The sequence below is a fragment of the Podarcis gaigeae genome (assembly GCF_964106915.1).
Source record: "Podarcis gaigeae genome assembly, chromosome: 17".
NCBI lineage: Eukaryota > Metazoa > Chordata > Lepidosauria > Squamata > Lacertidae > Podarcis > Podarcis gaigeae.
This window is the reverse complement of record NC_139694.1, coordinates 32,816,875-32,835,450: the sequence shown is the minus strand read 5'-3', so window position 1 is coordinate 32,835,450 and position 18,576 is coordinate 32,816,875. Positions and strand designations below refer to the sequence as shown.

The window sequence follows — 18,576 nt, the reverse complement described above, 5'->3', positions numbered from 1 at the left end:
GAACAAGGGGAGTGGCATCTTGCCTTTGACCTGGTTGCTGCTGGACAGCACATTTCCTCCTCAATCTGAACACGCAGGAGTGACTTGAAGGAATGCAGCAGTGTGTGAAGTTGTCAGTATAGCTTTTAAAAAGCTTCCGGGCAGCAGAAAGTCACTGATTCTATTTACAGAAATACTCAAACACAACACACACAAAATATTTATAAAAAACCCATTATTTTAAAGCCATAAAAATAATTTATGAAATAGTACAAAACATACATTTTTTAAAAAGCAAACAAACCAAAGAATGCATTAAACATTGGGCCATGGAATTTTTTGGGAAAGACTCAGGGAATGAGTTGTCAACAGAAACTAAGGGCCAGAGTTCATTTTATGCAGAGGATCCAGTACGGAACTGAATTTCCCAAGTTGTTCTCTTTTAATGAAATGCAGCTGTGGGGGGCTACCAGTTTAGCTGAGCAACAATGTCCTGCCCCATCCCATTTTCCAAATAAAAAATGTCCCCCAGCTACTGTATGAGAGGAGAATGAGTTAAAACACCTTCCCCCAGCATTTCATTGAAAAAGAAAATGTTGGGTGAAACAGTCACATAATTTTTGCATAACAATGAAGATTGAAGTGAAGCACATATGTAGTTTGGTGGATCTCCCTGTGGAGAGAACTGGCCAGTAAGCACACCCTGCCTTGTTCTCTAGCAGTTATCACCCTCTGAGATGATGGAACATTTTTATTTTTTTTTGTTCCCAATCCCTCCCACCACTGTTTGCTCAACCACATTGCACAGGACTGGCAAGTTTGAAATTGGCTTGTAATTGCCTAACAATTACAATCCTATACATGCCTACTCAGAAGTAAATCCGGGTGTGGAATCTGCTTCCAGGTAAGTGTGTATAGGATTGCAGCTTAAATTGTATATGATCCCCCAGAAGTATTTTTAAAAGATTGCAGGGAACAATCCAGCTGTAATGATACTCTCAGTATTGTGGCAGGACAAATCTTCTCCATAGTCCTATTCAGTCAACCCTTTGAAGCTGTTTTGTCTGCTGATCAGGAACTGCAAAATGCTCAGTAGAGGACAAATTTGTTTTAAAGAGATTTAGACACTGAATTTGGCATTTCTTATCTGATGGAGCCATGCTCCTCTTGGACTGGCTCTTGCATCAAGCACCCATTCGCAACTGAGCTGCTTGTGCATTTTCGGTAGTTTTGCTTTTTAACATCTGAATAATTATATGCACAATTATACACAAAAATATGTAGATTATGCATACAATATGTATAAAAGAGTCAGACTTCATTTCTGCAGGATAATTTTGTGTGTGTGCATACATATACACGCATATATGTATACAACATATACAACATATACATATATACAACATGTATATACAACATATACATACAATAATGTGTATAATAATGCATATAATATGCAGTAAATGTTTGTATTTCTAGCAGAACTGATAAAGAATTAACTCGCTTTTCATTGTGATCAAGGAGCGACACGAGAATTAGAAAAGATTCATGCAGATAAGCTCAACATGAAGAGTTTCAAAAATTGCATCCCTAAGCTGAGATTTCTCATGAACAGATCCCTAGTTTTATGCTGCTGCTTTTTTCATTGATGTTGCTCCCTAATCACCTTTGAGAGCAGTCTTCATTGGCTGAGTTTTGTTGCAATTTCTTTGCTCAATTTTGTTGCAATTTCTTTGCTCAATTTAAAATAATATTAATCCTGCCACCTTTCATTTTAGCCCATTCCATCTTCCTTTGCATTTAGCTGCCACAGAGAACAAGTTTCCTGCCATGATTCTACCTGCCCAATGCAGCCAGCAGCCAGTTATTCTGTGTAACTGCCTTGCTATCATCCATATTCCCTGTTCCACCATCTGTCTAGTTGTGTATCAGTGTGTAGGAGGAACTTCAGCCACACAGGAGAGTCAATCCCCAGTCCACAACAGCTGGTTCCTTTGCTGACTCCCCTTCCCCATTTCCCTGTTAGTTACTAATGTTCCAGTTATTCCCAAGGAGAGGAATATGTCTTGCCCTTTTGCCCTTGTGTGCTTGGGGGAAAGTTAGGTGTTATTGTCATTATATTTATTTGTAAAGTGCCTCCAATGTACAATGCAATGCAAGTGGAATAAGACAAGTCCTTGTCCTAATGAGCTAATAATCTTAAATTAGATGCGGGGAGGAGGAGGGGAAAGAATAAAGGGCATAAAAGGATGGGAGAGGGCATGGTAATTGTAGGTGAATATTTTAAAAATGTAGCTTCCTGTGCTTGTACTTTATTTTGATGACGGGTGGTGGCGGCGTTGATTAAAACAATTGTGTAAAAAAAATAGAGATTTAAGGCAGAGGACTTCAACATCTTGTCCCAAAATATGATGGGGGATACATGCACATAAGCAAAGGTTATAAGCAAAGGTTATAAGCAAAGCCCTCAATGGCTGCTGTGTGTGTGTATGTATGTATGTATGTATGTATGTGTGTATGGTATATATATATATGGAGAGAGAAAAACAGAGAGACACACACACTTATTGCATGCTGATAGGTAAACATGCACGGATATGGAAGACACGCAAGATGCGTAACACACACAGGTGTGTGGCATGCCCTGCTCAGATCCCTCTGCATCTGCTTTCACATCTTTGCAAATTCTCGCCCACCTGTGTTCTTGTGAAAAAAGAGCAGTTTCCTCACCCTGCCAGGGTTGAGAGAACCCTCAATTCCAACAAATGAGACAAAATGGCGCCCCTTCCCCTTATAGCAAGGATGTCGGGGTGGGTGTTTCTGTTGAGTATAAGCATTAGTTGGGCTGTGTAGAATGGAAGCAGCATGGCATGGGGTTGTTACTGACATCTCTTTCTGTCCCCCCCTTCCCTCTCTCTGTCTCTCTCTGTCTCTCTCTCTCTCTCTCTGCTTCTGTCCATCTGTCCTTACACTCTCCAGGAAGCCCCCGTGCCACAGCCTCGGCCCTGCACTTCCCATCAACCTCCATCATCCAGCAGTCCAGCCCCTACTTCACACACCCGACCATCCGCTACCACCACCACCACGGCCAGGACTCGCTGAAGGAATTTGTGCAGTTTGTATGCTCGGACGGCTCAGGCCAGGGCTCCGGGCAGGTAAGAGCCATGCACCTCAGCCCAGGGATGCCAGCCTGTCCAACCAGAAACCCCCACCCTACAACCCTTCTCCACCTCCTACCCCTCTTTGTCTCCCTCCCTCCCTCCCTCTGCCTGTCTGCCTGTCTACCTGCTTGCCTAGGGCACATGGAAGTCAGTAGCACAGGAGGCAGGATTACCAAGGCCCCTGGGTCTGGAAGAAACAGGGTCTTTTTCTCTCGAAGGAACGGTCTGACTGACACTGGCTTGCTCTTGGCAGCTGACATTGGCCTCTGAAAATAGACAGGGTTCCAAGTTACAACGTTCAGGCTAGGGAGAACTGCCCTGAGGGCACTGAGGATATTGGAGCTTGCTTTGGAGGGTGGATAAGAGGAATATAATTTATTCAGAAGACGGGCTTCTTTTCTGCTTGTCATTCCGCCTTGTGTGGGACATGACCTCCAAAGGGAGGGCGCATGTCTGTATGGCCCAGACAGGCTTTTCCCCCTGTTGCCCCATTTTCTTGCCCCTCTCCTATCTGCCACCCTCTTTTCATAGGATATATTTCTGAAGGGCTTTGAGTGTTCTAAAACCTGGAGTATTCTGGATTCTGTGGTACAGGAGGAGATCCCAGAGGGCTGTACCGAGCACATGCTAGAATGTGGAACCTCTGTGGAATTGGTGAAGGTTACAGAGTGGCAGGATTCAGAGATGTCAGGTTTTGCAGAATTGTTAGATGGCAGAAGAATTCATGTACCTAGAAGATGGAACTTTTCCGTGCACCGTGGGCTTCAGAAAGTGGGACCTTCTGAGACGAAGGTTTGAAATGTACCTCAAGTTCTTGGTTCGTACTAGAAAATATGCTTTAGGTGATAAGTTTCACCTCAGAGGTAGTCAAAGGGAGCCCTTCTGACTGGCATGTGAGGAAGCAGCATTGCGATGAGATGCAGTATTGCCTCCCACATCCTGTAATGCATCAGCCCAGTACAAGTTTTGCAGGCTAAGAAGAATATTGGAAGAGAAATGTTCTTCATCTTTAAGCCTCCTTTTAATGAAGATATTGGACCAAAGTTGCTTCCATACTAGACCTCTGCTTTACCATCATTTCCTAGAAGTGAAATTGAAACTGAACTGCCAAATGGTATACTATAATGTTAACCAGCAAAATACCCTATCCTATGATCAAGATTCTTCTATAATGCTATTTATGCACAAGTCAGTCACATCGAGCAGATGTTTCCCTATAATGCTAATTAAAAGTATCATCCTTGTATATTTTGCCCATTTTATCACTTCTTGTTTGGTGGTGAATTGCCCCATAATTAATCAGCTTCTATTTCCTGCAGAGTAAGTGTGCTTTAAAATACTGGTTTCCTTCTATTTCCCTCATCTCCTTTTCTTCGCTTTATAGCAGAATAACAATAGTTTGCCCTCAGAAAGAAAAGAAAAAATAATGCAAGTAAATCAATAGTGTAACACACACACACAATACATCATAGGAAACAGAAGCTGAGTAAAGGGATAGTTCCTTACTATCCCACAGCTGCACTGAAAACAAAGCAATGACTGAATCTACAAACAAGAAGCTTTTGATTAAAAGCACAGTAACCCTTAAACACATCAGTAACACCTTGCCTGTCAAGAGTGGTGCTACAATTACCTTTTACATCTTAAAAATGGCTGTATATTAGGTTTGAAAAACTCAGGATGGCTTCACAGACGGTGCTGGGAAGCAAGGATTTGGCAACAATATTACGTGGACTCCTTGTTTTTAAAAGGTGAACAGAGAATGGCAATTTCAGAATAAAGGGCTAGTGTGGAAGCAACCCAGCTGGCACAAGCTCCAAAGAGCCTTTAGCCTACCAAGAAATATTTTGGAAGAGTAGCCATGTTGCCACAAGGCAGCAAAAACACCAAGCCAAGCTGCTAAGTTTCTAAGGTTCCCCAGCACTCTTTGTCTTTGGTCAAACCTAGCATAGTTTCCAAGTTAGATTTAACTGTTCTGGTTTAGCCAAGAGTCTCCACCATTCACCAGAGCGTCTGGAGTAGCAGTGAAACTGCTACAGAGATCACGCAATAGAAACACTGGCCAAACTGAAAGCCAAGGCGTCGCCATGAAAAGGCTTGTGATGGCTCGTCCTCATGGTGTACGTAATCCTTGTATCCCATGTTGGCTCCTGCTTCACTGAGAGCACATAGCATTGGACACCCATGCAGAATGAAGATGGTCATCCCTTGAATCCTGCTAGGACCTTAGCCAGATTAGAGAATCTGATGGTGTAGGAAGACCAAGAAAGCCAAGGAAATAAAGTTGGTGGGTTGCAGAAGAGATTCAGGGGGATCCATTTGCTATGGTTGCTGAAGAAGGGAGCAATGGCCGCTGTTTCTTTTCAGGGCTAACAAAAGTAAGGAGCCAATAAAATCACTTCAGATGCCACACCTTCAAAACTTTCTCTGATTTAAGTCCTACCCAGGAATTCCATGCTCTTTCCACGGACTTGTCATAAATCTTGACATATGGGGTCCTATAACCACCATTCCTTCACTTCCTGATACATCCACATGGCAGGGGAAAACTGAGCTGGGAAAACAGTTTTTCCAAAGCTGCTGAAATTAGATTTGTGATACATGAGGTGTTTTCTTGTATCCCCAGCTCACCAGCTCTGTGACGTAACTGAATTTCAGGGTTTCTTTATTATTTAAAAGGCGTCTTAAGATTTCTCTTTCTGTGGCTTAGTGCTAAAATTTAGGTGCTACAGGTTCCGAATCTAGAAGGTGGACCTAGGTGGCTGCTACAAAATCTCACAACACTTTCTAAGGACCAGATACTTGATTTTTGGAGACGTGTTTAGCATTTGCTGAGATGGAGAAGAGAAATCTTGTATGTACACGAAGGCATTTTATCAGCTCGTGGTTCTTTGTGAGCAAAATGTACATATGGTCCTTTAAGCCTACATAGTTAGGATCCAAAGCCTAGAGACGGAAAGCTAAAGAGAGTCAAAAAGTATCCTCTCAGTACTAAGCCACATATTACTACAGTCGTTCTCTTTGGGCAGCCATATTGAGTTACAGGCTGCCCTAGTTGATGGGCTGTCTTAGGGCTTCATTGCCATTCCAGCCAGGCCTCAGGGTGCCCAATGGAGAGCACATTCAATTGCTAATTACTGAGCTGTAGCCTTTGACAACGCAGCTTGCAGTGATATGCGGTAAGACATAATTCCAGTCAAAACTTGGTTTTAATGCCTTGCCATCAGAGTGGAAGAATCCTTGTTCAGACTGCCAGTCAAGCAGGAACACAGGGAGCCCCTGGATGATGATTAAGGCTGCCTGAGTCTCTTGTGGCAAGCAAGGAGAATGTACGTGCTTGAAAGTTAGGAGATAGGGAGAGCTTGAGGGAGGCAAGGGGAAGATTTAAGTTCACAATATGATTTTTAAAAAAGAAGACGAGGGAGAAAAAGACCTTCCCTCTTGAAAAACAAAACAAACAAAAACACCCTAAGAGCCGCCAGCAGCAGATACTGCATCTTTAACGTTGCCTTGTCTCGTTCACGCATCACTGTATTTATGTTGTTCGCAGCCTAACGGTAGCGGCCAGGGCAAAGTCACGGGGTCATTTTTGCTGCCGCCGCCACCACCTGTGGCCAGACCAGTGCCCCTTCCAATGCCTGATACAAAATCCACCAGCACTAACCCAGAGGGCGGAGCGCCGACACCAACGTCACCCTGTAAGTGGACCCAAGCGTAACCCAAACCACCGAGCGAAGCAAAATAAAAATCCACCTCTTCCCCACCCACTCACACACCACCAACCCCTTCGCTAGGGGTTGAGCAGGGCAGAAAGGACGTAGTGAGCAGGAGGAAAGAGGAGCCGAGGAAGGGCCAAGAAGGAGAAGCAGAGAAGAATGCACACAGGTGTGGCAGAGGCGGAAGGAAGAGGCACCTCAGAGAAGAAAGGGATGCAGAGCGTTAGAGAGAGACGAGTGGAGGGGTGAGAGGGGGACAAGCAGCAGAGAGAGTGAAAGGGTGGGCTTGGGGGCACCATGTCGTCATCATCAAGTCTTGTGCTTTATACTTGTTTTAAAGGTTGAAACACCCCATCTGATCCCTCCCCCAGCTGCCATCAAACCCTCCCACCTTCCATCCCATCCCCCAGCGTTTAAAGATGCAGTAGGCTGCCAAGCTCTGACACCTTTAATTTTTTTATTATTATTCTTCATTAAGTTGTTGGTTGTCATGGTGGCTCCTGGGTAGGGTTGGGTTTTGGGTTTTTTTGTTGGTTCCTCTTTTTTTAAGGGACAGAAAATCAACTGTACATATTAAATTCTGAGAAGAAGAAGAATTACTGCTAGGTGTTTTGCTTTTCATAATACGAGGGAGGGTTGTGTTTACAGGTGTTCATCTGGTGCCTGAAAAATCAACTTCCATTGAGATCCATAGCAAGCTTCCTGTCATGCCCTAAGTTGTGGTCTGTGCTTTTTTTCCTGGAGAGCGTCTGCCTGCAGGGGTGCGGAGGCAAAGTTGGGAACTAGGATTCCCTGAGAATGTCCCCAGTGTTGTGAGAAATGAGAGCCCAGGCATTTGACTGTCCCACCTTCAGGAGGGCGGCTGTGTTATATGACTCAGGGTGGTGGCGATGGTTGTGAGCCAGGATGCCTGGTTCTGTCTCATCTTCGGGGGACGTGGTGGGCCCACCAGACCTATTTGAGGAAGGGTGGGGGGCCAGGATCCCCGGCTTCTCCCATTATGAAGTAGTTTACTCGCGAACTTTCTTGGCTTAGGTGAGGTCCCTTGGGAGAAAGGATCGGCTACCACTTCCATTTTCCTTTTGTTTTCTCTCCTTCCCTTTCTTTTCCTTTTTCCTTTTTTTTCTCCTTTTCTACATCTGTGCTCATGGCATTGCTCACTCCCACGCTGTTCATATTCTCCATTAAACTGATGGTGGTGCTGCAGGGGGTGGGGGACGTGAGTGACGAAGGGATGGGAAACAGGTTTTAGGCATGGCAGGAGATGCTCTAGTCTCGTATGTCTGGGTTGCTGCCTTTCCCATTGTTTAGGAGGGCTAAGAAAAAATCCAAACAAACAAAAAAGCCAGGAAGTATGTGAGGCACTGCGGTTCTCTGTGAGGTTGAGACCAGGCACCTCCGGGTACTAAGAGCTAGTCCACATGATCATCAGTAGACTCAGTGTAAAGTGCTGGTGCTGGCCTGAACCCTGTCAGACTGCAAGCGTGGGAACTGAATTTATTTATTCGATTAATTGTTCATTACACTTATATCCTTCCTTTCCTCCAATGAGCTCAAGGTGACCCACAAATCCCTCTCCATTTTATCCTCACAACAATCCTGTGAGGTAGGTGAATCCTGAGCGGGGAGTGACTAGTCCAAGGTCAACTAGGGAGCTTCATGACTGGAGTAGTGATTTGAACCCAGGTCACACAGGTCAAAGTCCAACACCCTAACCAGTAGGCTAAACAGTCTCTTGTTGTTCCTGCTGCTGTTGTTATGAGCCTTAAATTGAATGACTGCTTGAATACTCCCTTATGTGAAAAACAACAACCACCAATCACCTCCCTCCCTTATGTTCAAAATCAGCATGTCAGCAAGAAGACTGGCCCAGAACCATTATCTTTCTTTTTTTTCACTTTCTCATTTTGTGTGTGTGTTTATTTATTTATTTGAAGAGGAGGAACATTAAAATATCCAGCCCTCTACCCACAGCCTGAAGCACTACAGTCCGGCAGCAGATATCCCACATGAGTCTGCTGGTGGTGCAGCTCAGCTCTATGTGGTAGCTGGAGGTTGACACACGGTGCTTCTTCCAGTGTTACATTGTGGGCAAGGGAGCACAGGGGAAACCTTTTTCTTCTTGCTACCAATTCCTGCAATCACCGCTGGAAGCCAGGTCTTAAACTCACCAAGGAAGAGCTGCTGGCTCCCTGCTAAGCTCCTACAAAGATGAGCAACAGAGAAAACCCTCTTAGGGAAACCAGGAGTATTGGCTGTTAGAGGCTGGGTATGAAGACGAAATGCCACACTGGGTTCTCGTATGCATGCGCATGCATGTTAGCATGTAATTGCAGAACCTCTCGCAATCTCATAAGCAAGGTTTGGCCCAGACTGGTTTCCATACTGGAGTTGTACTTTAGGGTGGGGGAGTCTCCCATGCCTGTTCCCTGCCCCTCACTCAGCCTCCCTGAGAGCTTTGCCCTCCTCTGCCACCACACTAAATGCCAAAGGACTGAGCTCAGTATTTCTGGCACACAGCATTATGCCCAGGGGAGGCACGCAGACCACGGGACTCCATCTCCTGGCAGACCCATACAAGGGCATGTTTGGGGATGCCATCCACCCTGCCATTGGGCAGGAGGCTTGTCTCAGGCTGCTAATAGGACTCTTGAGCTCAGAAGCCCTGGCAACCTCTAGGGTCAAAGGGAAAACTAGGCCAGGAGATTTAGATGTTGGGCCATGAGAGAGAGGGGGAGAGCGAGCATGCTCAAGCGAAACAAAGGCTGTGGAACGATGGCCAGAGTCTCCCTTACTTCCATCTCAATCCAGGCCAAGCTCACACAAGACTGCACCGCCTGATCGAAGAGGAGCATCCAAGGATCCCTTGAATTGCCACAGAGGTTGCTGGGACGTGTGGCTTCACTGAGGCCTCTCTAGAAACAGTTGCTCCCTCAGGGAGCTGCTGGGTAGTGTGTGCAGTCAAGCTGGCCAAATCTGTCAGTGCCCATAACCCCCATCTCTCAAGCAGCGAGCTTTGTCCCTCTTCACAGCAGGTCGCACTCACAACCTGTAGGTGGCTATCCTGTTCTGGGGAGGGTGGGAGGAGTTGTGCCCAGTCTCTCTTTAGATTTTTTTCTGTCTTGAACCTCATCTGGCAGGCCTTCATCTGACATGACCACCATCAATGCCATCAGCCTCTCCCAGTGGCCCTAACGGCCTCACATCTCTTTCCCCTCCAGCATTCTCAGCGCCAGGCTCCTCCTCCTCTGCCAACCGGTTTGTCGGCATCGGACCCCGGGACGGCAACTTTCTAAACATCCCCCAGCAATCTCAGGTAGGGGGGCCAGTTTCACAGGGGTTGTATGTGGCTGTAGCTCAAATGTAGCTTGCAATGTGTGGGGGAGGTTGGGCGGGTTGATGGACGTGGTTCTGCTAAAGGGATGGATGGGATGAGGGTCAGGGCCAGACACCTACACGTCTGCTGAGACCCTTCTGCTCCAACATGCATCGGTCTCCCCTGTAAATAGAGCAAAAGCACAAATGAGAAGGAAAGGCAGCTAGCACGTTGGTCTTCTCAGCTTTCGTTTGAACGGTGGGGATAACACAGAGTTTAGTAGGCAGAATACAAAATGAAATTGAACACCAGGACTCCAGGGGTCATTTGGTAGGTATGTCATCAAGCCCATTTCCAATGCCAGAATTACCTTTGGCATTATCTAGATCTGATGCTCTTGCAGCCAACTCTGTAACATCAGTTACAGGCCTACGTTTTCCAAACAGGAAACTGAGGATCAGGACTCATCCACACTTACCTTTGCTTTGCACTTTCTAGGCACAAGTCGGTGTTTTCCAGGTCCGTGGCTGAGTGTTTTTTGTTTTTGTCCTAGCACTTTCCCTGAGAAAACTTGCGCTTTACTGCTCAATTGGAGCAAACAGCAACCCACAGAAAACTTAATAGCTGTTTTATCCTATTCCCCGGTAAAACATGGGTTTTCCCAGCGAAAGTGCCAGGACAAAAAAACAACCCACTGAGACACAGACTTGCAAAGCCCAGACTTGTGCCTAGAAACACAGCACAAAAGGAGGTGTGGGTGAGCCCTCAAATAGAGTGTGTTTTTGGCTTATAAGTCTGCAACTGAGACAGAATCTGAAAGCAGGACTCCCAAGTTTGATTGTAGTTCAGTGGAAAGGGTGTTGGATTTGGGTGGAGAAGACACATATCAGTTTGCTCAACCAGGAAGTTCATAAGGTGGCCTTGGGCAGGTCACTGTGTCTCCATCCAGGTCTCTCAAGGCTTCCCACATAATAGTCCTTGCCTACACATTTGTTCTCTCACCACCCCATGAGATGGGGCTCTGGGCCGCTTCATATTGCATTTTCACTTGGAAAAGGTTTCCATGCAGGAAAAAATGCAAGACCCACATGTAGGTTGTCACATAGATGTCACTACACAGGTTGGGAAACAGCAAATTACTGGCATGTACACTTAGTGAAATAGACACACGTGCACTCCTCATGATGATCTATACTTTTTCTCTACTTGGAAGTGTTTCAGTAAAGGTGTAGGTCATCAATTGTGGTGAGTGCATACCTGAGTGAGCAAGCCACGTACATGTGCCAGCAAGTTGTCATTTCCTCATCCTCATAAACATTCAAATGAATGTGATGATGGAGATACAGGCTTTATTTGTGTTGCTTCCTGCATGGAAATATTTTCTATGCAAAAGTGTACAGTGGTACCTCTACATACGATCACCTCTGGTTACATATCCTTCAGGATATGTACGTGGCAAACCTGGAAGTGTTTTTCCAGGTTTCACCACGCGCACATGCGCAGAAGTGCTCTACCATGCCTCACACATGCGCAGAATGGGCACCTCCAGTTGCGGAAACTTCGGGATCCAACCAGAGCTCCGGAATGGATCCCGTCCGCAACCGGAGGTACCACTGCAATGTGAAACAGCAGTGAGCCCAGTCTTACATGATTGGGAAGTAAGAACAATCTATAAGAGATACTTTTTTGTGGGGGGCAGGCGAGGATTGCATAGTGAAAAGAGTAAAATAAAGAATTCATGAGGAGCCCAGTTATTGTGACACTGGCCTACACTGACCTTCTTTGCCCCATTATCATGTCCCTACTTTAAAAAGGCCACCTCCTTTTAGGCCACAAAGCCCTTCTCTTGCCCTTTGGGTTGCTGCTGCTTCACCCTCCTTGCACGGTGGGGCAACTGCTCAGCAACCTTGCAGGATTCCAAGGCAGGGAGGAAAATCTGACTGGTTCCTTGATGCCTCCCATGGAAGGGATAAAGGCATAGGAGCCTGGAGTCAGCTAGGAGGTGGCATTGCCATCTGAGCAACTTAATTACTTTACTGACCAGCCAATCAGTTATTGTGGAAAGTATTGAAGTGGAGAAGGGAGCAGTGGCAGACCTTGGGGTTTCAAATTGCAGCAGCACCCTGGGCGACGCCAAAATTCAGAGACCTCCCCCTTGCCCACCTCTAGTCCTCATTCTACATCATAGTTGCGGTGCCCCCAAGGCTCTTCATCCAGTGCAACCAAGCTTGTCACACTCCCCTAAATAAATCTGCCTACGGAGGAGACAACAGTGAAAGGATATGTCCAGCATTTCAGAGTAATCAGTGAGGTGTTGAAGATTCCATGTCTGGACCAGTTGTGTAGCACTCATGGACAGACTACACCACTGTGCAGAGAGCATCTATGCTGCACTTTGGAGGCTCTGCTGCCCATTCCTGTTCTTGGGCTGGAGTTTGGTTCCCAATAGTTTTTCGTGTAGCTGCTCTCTACAGCAGAGCAGAAGGCTCTTGGGGGAAGATGTGGAGGGGCTGATGAGTCTATGTTCCTCACATGGGGCTTTAAATGCATCTCTGAGCCTGTCTTGCCCTGTTTGTGCCACGGTAATAGGTGTTATACAAGCAAAATAGGATTCACAGACTAGGCATTATTGCTAGTGTTGGATTTAAGCCGAAGCCAATCAAAGCCCCATGTGTGAAAATGTGCTCCCCTTGTTGTTAAAGTAGCCACCACTTGGATCCAACGCTAGTGGCACAATATGTTCCCTGGTAGGTGTGTGGGAGAGCTGGGAGTGCCCATCATGGAAAGAACTAATAGGGGGAAACGGACTTTTCCCCTCCACAATTGGGGGTTGCTAACCAAGCTAGGGGAAAGAGTTTCAGCAGTTTTCCTACCAAATTTTGAAAGGCTACAAAATTAGGATGCTGATCATCAGGGTGGAAAAGTAAAGCCTTTTGAAAAGTTCTCAAAGTGGGCATGTTGCAGGTGGGGAGTACGAAGGAGTTTATTGCTCAACCTAATAATATCCTGCCCATTGCACTCATGCAGCCACAGTACCACCAGCCACTCTGAATTGAAATATGGGAGATAGCTGGAGAAGGGAGGGGAACCACCTTTTTCTATCAACAGTTTTATTGCTGGGAGGTTGTGGTTTCCCTGCAGCAGAGATGCTATCTGCGAGGATACCCCATAACAACTAGGTAACAAATGAGCCCTGGTTCTGCAGCAAAAAAATGATCAAGCTGGTGTGTCATATTATTTAGGAATGTTTCAACCCTGCCAGTACCATGATCAGAAAGCAAAGGAGGGGAATGTGCCGGAGACATGAAGGGTAGAGAGCAGCAGAGAACGGCTGTGTGAAGCAGAATTGGAGCAAACCTGCTTTAGCACGCACAAACACACACACGCACACACACACTGATCCAGCCTGCCCTCTTTCACAAGATTGCTCTGAGGTTTGGTCTGCCTTTCCTTCCTCCCAGCCTTCGTTGCTCCCTGGCGGTGAGCAAAAGAGCTGGAGCAGAGCAGGAATGGGATCTGTTCCCCTTCCCATCCCATAACCAATGTCACGTCTGGCCCGTCTGGTTTCCCCGAGCAACGAGACATGATGTCACACCCAGATGAACTTGGACTTGGGGGGCCGGGCAGGGAAACAATGGTCCAGAGCGAGGCTGGACCAGGGCCCAGCACGGCCTCAGGAATAGCAGGGCCACTTCCGCCAGCAACTTCCCTGCTTCTTGCTTTCTCATTCTTTTCTGCTTTGCCTCTCTGGATTGATTTCATTTTCCATCCCCCCCCCTGCTTTCTCCCCACTCCCTTTCCCACTTCTCTTTCTTTTAATGCACTTCTATCACTTTCTTTATAGCTGCTGTACTCCCCCACCCCATCCACCTACCCTTTGATTCATTTTGATTCCCCCCCCCTCACTCCTCCTGGGATTTTAGGGGGGCTGGGGAGGGGTTGCTCTGCCCTATCATGCATAAGACGGATGGGAAACATCGAAGTATTTTTCAACCCAGGCTCTGCCAGGTGGGCTCCTAGATTTGCCAAGGGCCCTTTAGTGTGCCCATGTGTGTTTTGTGTTTTCTGTTTGTGTGTGGGAGGGGGGCGGGAGATATTCCTTGCTCTATTGGCTAAGCTGCAGTATATTTTGGGGGGGAGGGCAGGTGTTACCACAGTAACCAGTGACTTTTCTGAACTCTGGATTCAGGCAGATGGAGGAGGACAAAAGAGGGGAAGAGAAAGACAGATAGCACTGGGCAAGCGAGAGATGGAGGAGAATGCCAGTTCCCCCTCTCTCAGCTGTGGCTTCTGGCTGTTGCCCATAGGAACAGCTGCAGGTCCCGTGAGGTGTGACGGACCTTTGCTTGTGGTCATACTGCTTTCATTGTTATTAAACATTCACTTAGTGCCAACAGTGCGCGCTGAACCTTGCACTGACCCGGCTGCTGCCTCCTTGGCTTAAAGTCTAAGGCTATGCCAGCGCCACAGGTGAACTAGCTCCCATTGCCGTTGGTGTGGCTGGTGAGCTCAGTGCCATTCTAGCTGGTTGCCTGCTCCTTTCGTGGGCTCTGGCTGGGCCCAAATCAGAGATTACAGCAATGCGGCTGATGCCAATCCAAATCTCCCAGGTACTGCCTAGCAAAAGGCATTATGTGGCCTGGCATCATCGCAGCACTCTTCCCTGGTACCCCCTCGCCCAGCAGCTGCCAAAACACCCATCGCAGCCAGATGCCCTCAGAGGCTGGCAGGAGCTGCAAAATCACACCTGCTTCTTTGTGATGTAAGGGTTCTTTTTCATTATGGCGGCAAATGGCTACTTCTGTAACGTGTCTTCAAGAAAGAGGACAAAAGGACCACCAAGTCACACTAGACCTGGTGGGTCAGCCATGTCTCTTTATGCATGTGTCTGCCCCATTGACATGTTAAATGTGGGAGGGGAATCTATTTGTTCCATGGGGGTGAGAGAAGCAAAATCATCCCTCCCCCATCATACCTCCGTGTGCTCTGTTGCTTGAAACACTTTTGTCCCAACCCAGACCCAACTCTGGAAATAAGCCAGGCTGGAGAGAAAAGGGCTTGAAGCAATGAAGTAGAGTAAGGCGAGGAAAGAGTTAACTCCTCTCACCCATGTGCTCTTTTCCATTTAGAACAATAGACCCCACCGGCTTGCACTTGGCTGCCTGCATCATGGCTATATGGACCCTATTTGTATTGGGGAGGGATGGGCAAGGCATTGCTCCAAATTTAGATGCATCCATACACCTTTTCACATAGAGATACATGAAACCCCACTCCCAAATTTTGCTGGTCTTCTTTGAAACTCTCTTGACTTGAAATTCCTCCAGTGTCTCTGTCTGAGGTGAGGCTTCCAAATTTGCTTTGAATTTTGCTCTAGGCAAAATTAGGTGGCTGTTGAAAGGTGAGTGGAGCCAACTTTCTCCTGCGCCGCCACCACCCAAGGAAATTTCTGTGATGTAGTACAGGATGACGCAGGGCCGTTCCTTCTCCTGACTCAGGGCATACCTTGCCACAGCAGCCCACTCATTGCCAGGGCAGACTATATTTATGAGTGGCACATAAGCGCTCCCCTAAGGTCTGCAGATTTGCACTGTTGCTGGTGTAGGCAGATGCCGCTGCGGGATGGTCAGATGCAGCTCAAATACGCCGTCAGAAATGGAGTTTCGAGAGAGCAGTCGTGTGGCTACAGAGGGCTTGCTCAAGGCATCTGAAAGCAGAGATGCTATGACATGAAGGGACATATGGAGACAGATCCATCCCTCGCTGCCAAGTGGACGTTGTCATGGTGGAGTGACAACTCCTGACTGGCTTGTTACTGAGGCACAGCATTCTGATTGGCTTTTTAAGCACATCATTTTTAAATCTAGCCAGTCACAAAGCAGGAGCGGGCAAAATGATGTGCTGTTGTTTTTGTTTTTGTTTGATTGATTGTTTCCAAATCTCTAATTTGTATTGGTTCTCCACCACCACCAGAGGATGTCAGGTTTTGCTTCTGATGCTGTAATTTGCCTAGTCCCTTATGATTGGCTTAGAAAATTTAGCATCATAGCACGCCTTACCCAGTTGGAGTATTTAGACTGGGGGTGCATCTGCACCTGATTGGCTGGAATCTGTGACAATGAGTAATGGCCAGCAATGCAGTTGGCTGGCATGAATTCACTTGGGTGTAAGAGCTGGCATCTTATTTTATGAAAGGAACATGGACTGGCCAAATGGAGAGAGGATGTGTGAAGCAAAAAGAGCTGGAGAGAACAAAAAATATTAAAAAGCACCTTGGTAAAGAGCAGGAAGTGACCTGTAGAAATAAATATACTTTGGAAGTCAGGAAACCCAAGTTTGGTACCCAATGGGCAGTGGGGGTTGGTGGGTTGACATAGTGCTGTGTTTTGGAGCCGGGCAATTTTGCTTTGCTGCATGTTACAATTATAGGCCTTTCAGCATACGTCCTAAGCTTCCTTCTGTTAAGCAGACATATTTTCCTCTCTATCCCAAAGTGATCCAGGTAGGGTATATTGAAATCCCAATAACATGGTGAAACACCTTGACCAAGGACCTCAATTCCAGAAATGGAGCGAAGTCTGGAGAGTGGAGACAAAGCAGTGCTGCAGGAAGGTGGAATGCCTGCTTGGCTCTTGCAGCGATAGGGGGAGGCGGACCACTGGCTGGGAAAGTTGGGAGGAGGCTGAGTTCCTGCTTCTGCTAGTGCTATGAAAACTGCAGGAAATGGAAGTTTGCTCTTTCTGTCCTACACATTCTCATAAACGGAGCGAGGCCTCCTTTTCCAAGCGGTTTTAAGAACAGATGCATAAAGGTGAGCTTTGCCCAATGAAGTAGGCAAGCTCCACAGTTCCAGAATCGGCAGGGAAAGCATTTGGCAGTGGCCCAAGAGAGGCAGAGAGAAGCTGGGGGCTAGAAAAAGGGAGAACTCCCTGGGCTTCCCAATAGCGGTAGCAGAGCCCCTCCTGGTGGCCATTCGCAAAGCTTGCGTTTTCCTCCAGAGAATCCAGTTATTTGGAGCTGCCTTCCTTTCCTCCTCTCCCTTCCTCCACAGCGCTTTCAGTATTCTCTCAGTGCCGCAGATGGCGATTCTATCTACAGTGTGTCACCTTCCCCCACCCTACTTGGCACTGTCAGGGAGCAGATTGTGCCTTCATGCAGAGCTTGCATCTCTGCCCCTCACCTTTCAGCTTGGAGGGAACTGTGAACTTCCAGGCACTGTTCAGTCTGTGGCAGATAGATCAGGAGCCAGGCATGGAGGTTCCACCCACTGCTAAACTAATAAGAATAAGAATAAGAATAAGAATAAGAATATAGAACATGCATCAAATTCTTCTTTAGCAGCCAGAAGAAGAAAGCATGTGTGGCTTTGGGATTTACAGGAGGGTGAAGTTGAAAGAAGAACTTCCCACTTGAACCTCCTCACCTTCCCATCCATCGAAGAGGCTGTTGCTGTGGGCAGCAGTTAGCAGCAGCAGGGAACCTGTGTCCCTTCAGGTGTAGCTGGACCACAGCTGCTGTCATCCTTGACCATCAGTCATACTGGCTGGGGCTGATGGGAGTTGGGAGTCCAACAACACATACCAAGGGGCACTACGTCCCCTATCCTTGAGTAAGAGCAAAGGGCAGGGATCATGCAGCATTTGTCAGGAGAAAGTTAGCAGGTGGGAGTAGGGTGCGTGAGGTTGGGTAAAGGACTGGAACTCACCTTCTCTCAAGGGAAGGTTCAAAACAGCACTATATAAAACGCTACAGCCAGAAAACGCTCTTAGTGCAGCACTTGGAAACATCCCATGGCATTGGTGGCCAATGCTAAGCTTTTTGTCTTTCCAAACAGCAGGAGAAGCAAAAGCTGTTTCACTGAATTCTGGCTCACAATTTCTTGCTGATAAAGGAACAGCTTCAGGCAGGGCTGTGAAATTGCGTTGAGCTGCACGTTTTCCACGAAAGTAGGCAGCACCTTGGGAGTAGCAGCAAGAAAGGCAAGATAAACAGAAAGAGAGGGAGAAGTTACATCAGGTGTCATATTAGATACTAAAGAAAATAATCCTTGTCTAGTTTCAGCACAAATGCAAACAGTGGCAAGAAGCCCAAACCCTGTGTAGTCTAGCAGATATGCTGTCAGACATTGACCAGGGAGACCTGGGTTCAAATCCCCACTGAGCTCTGATGTACTAAGCCAGTCACACACTCCTTCAGCTTCACTTTCCTTGAAGGATTGTTGTGAAGATAACATGGGAGGGGACAATCACATGTGCCACCCTGAGCCCCTTGGAGAAAGGAGTGTATTCAAACGTATATACTGAGGGACAACGTTAGATGTTTTGGTGAACATCAAAAATGGTAGCGTGCTGTCGACTTTGCCCCTTTCCCCTCTGGCACACAGAGTTAAGCTTGCTCCCCGAGC

General features: G+C 47.0%; 2 protein-coding genes across 12 annotated transcripts in view; both read left to right on the top strand.

Moving 5' to 3' along the window:
* LOC310834806 (tetratricopeptide repeat protein 39A-like) overlaps nt 1-18,576 on the top strand; it is a 501,953-nt gene that overhangs the window by 426,916 nt on the left and 56,461 nt on the right. The window lies entirely within an intron of this gene.
* The window catches only part of NFIX (nuclear factor I X), a 249,515-nt gene that overhangs the window by 220,679 nt on the left and 10,260 nt on the right, over nt 1-18,576 (top strand). For 5 of the 11 annotated variants that reach the window (XM_083719286.1, XM_083719288.1, XM_083719283.1 and 2 more), the window contains 3 exons: nt 2,959-3,134; nt 6,691-6,838; nt 10,078-10,172. In XM_083719286.1, coding sequence (XP_083575412.1) covers nt 2,959-3,134; nt 6,691-6,838; nt 10,078-10,172 — 419 coding nt within the window. The remainder of the gene's footprint in view (nt 1-2,958; nt 3,135-6,690; nt 6,839-10,077; nt 10,173-18,576) is intronic. The other 6 variants (XM_083719291.1, XM_083719284.1, XM_083719290.1 and 3 more) reach the window with 2 other exon arrangements.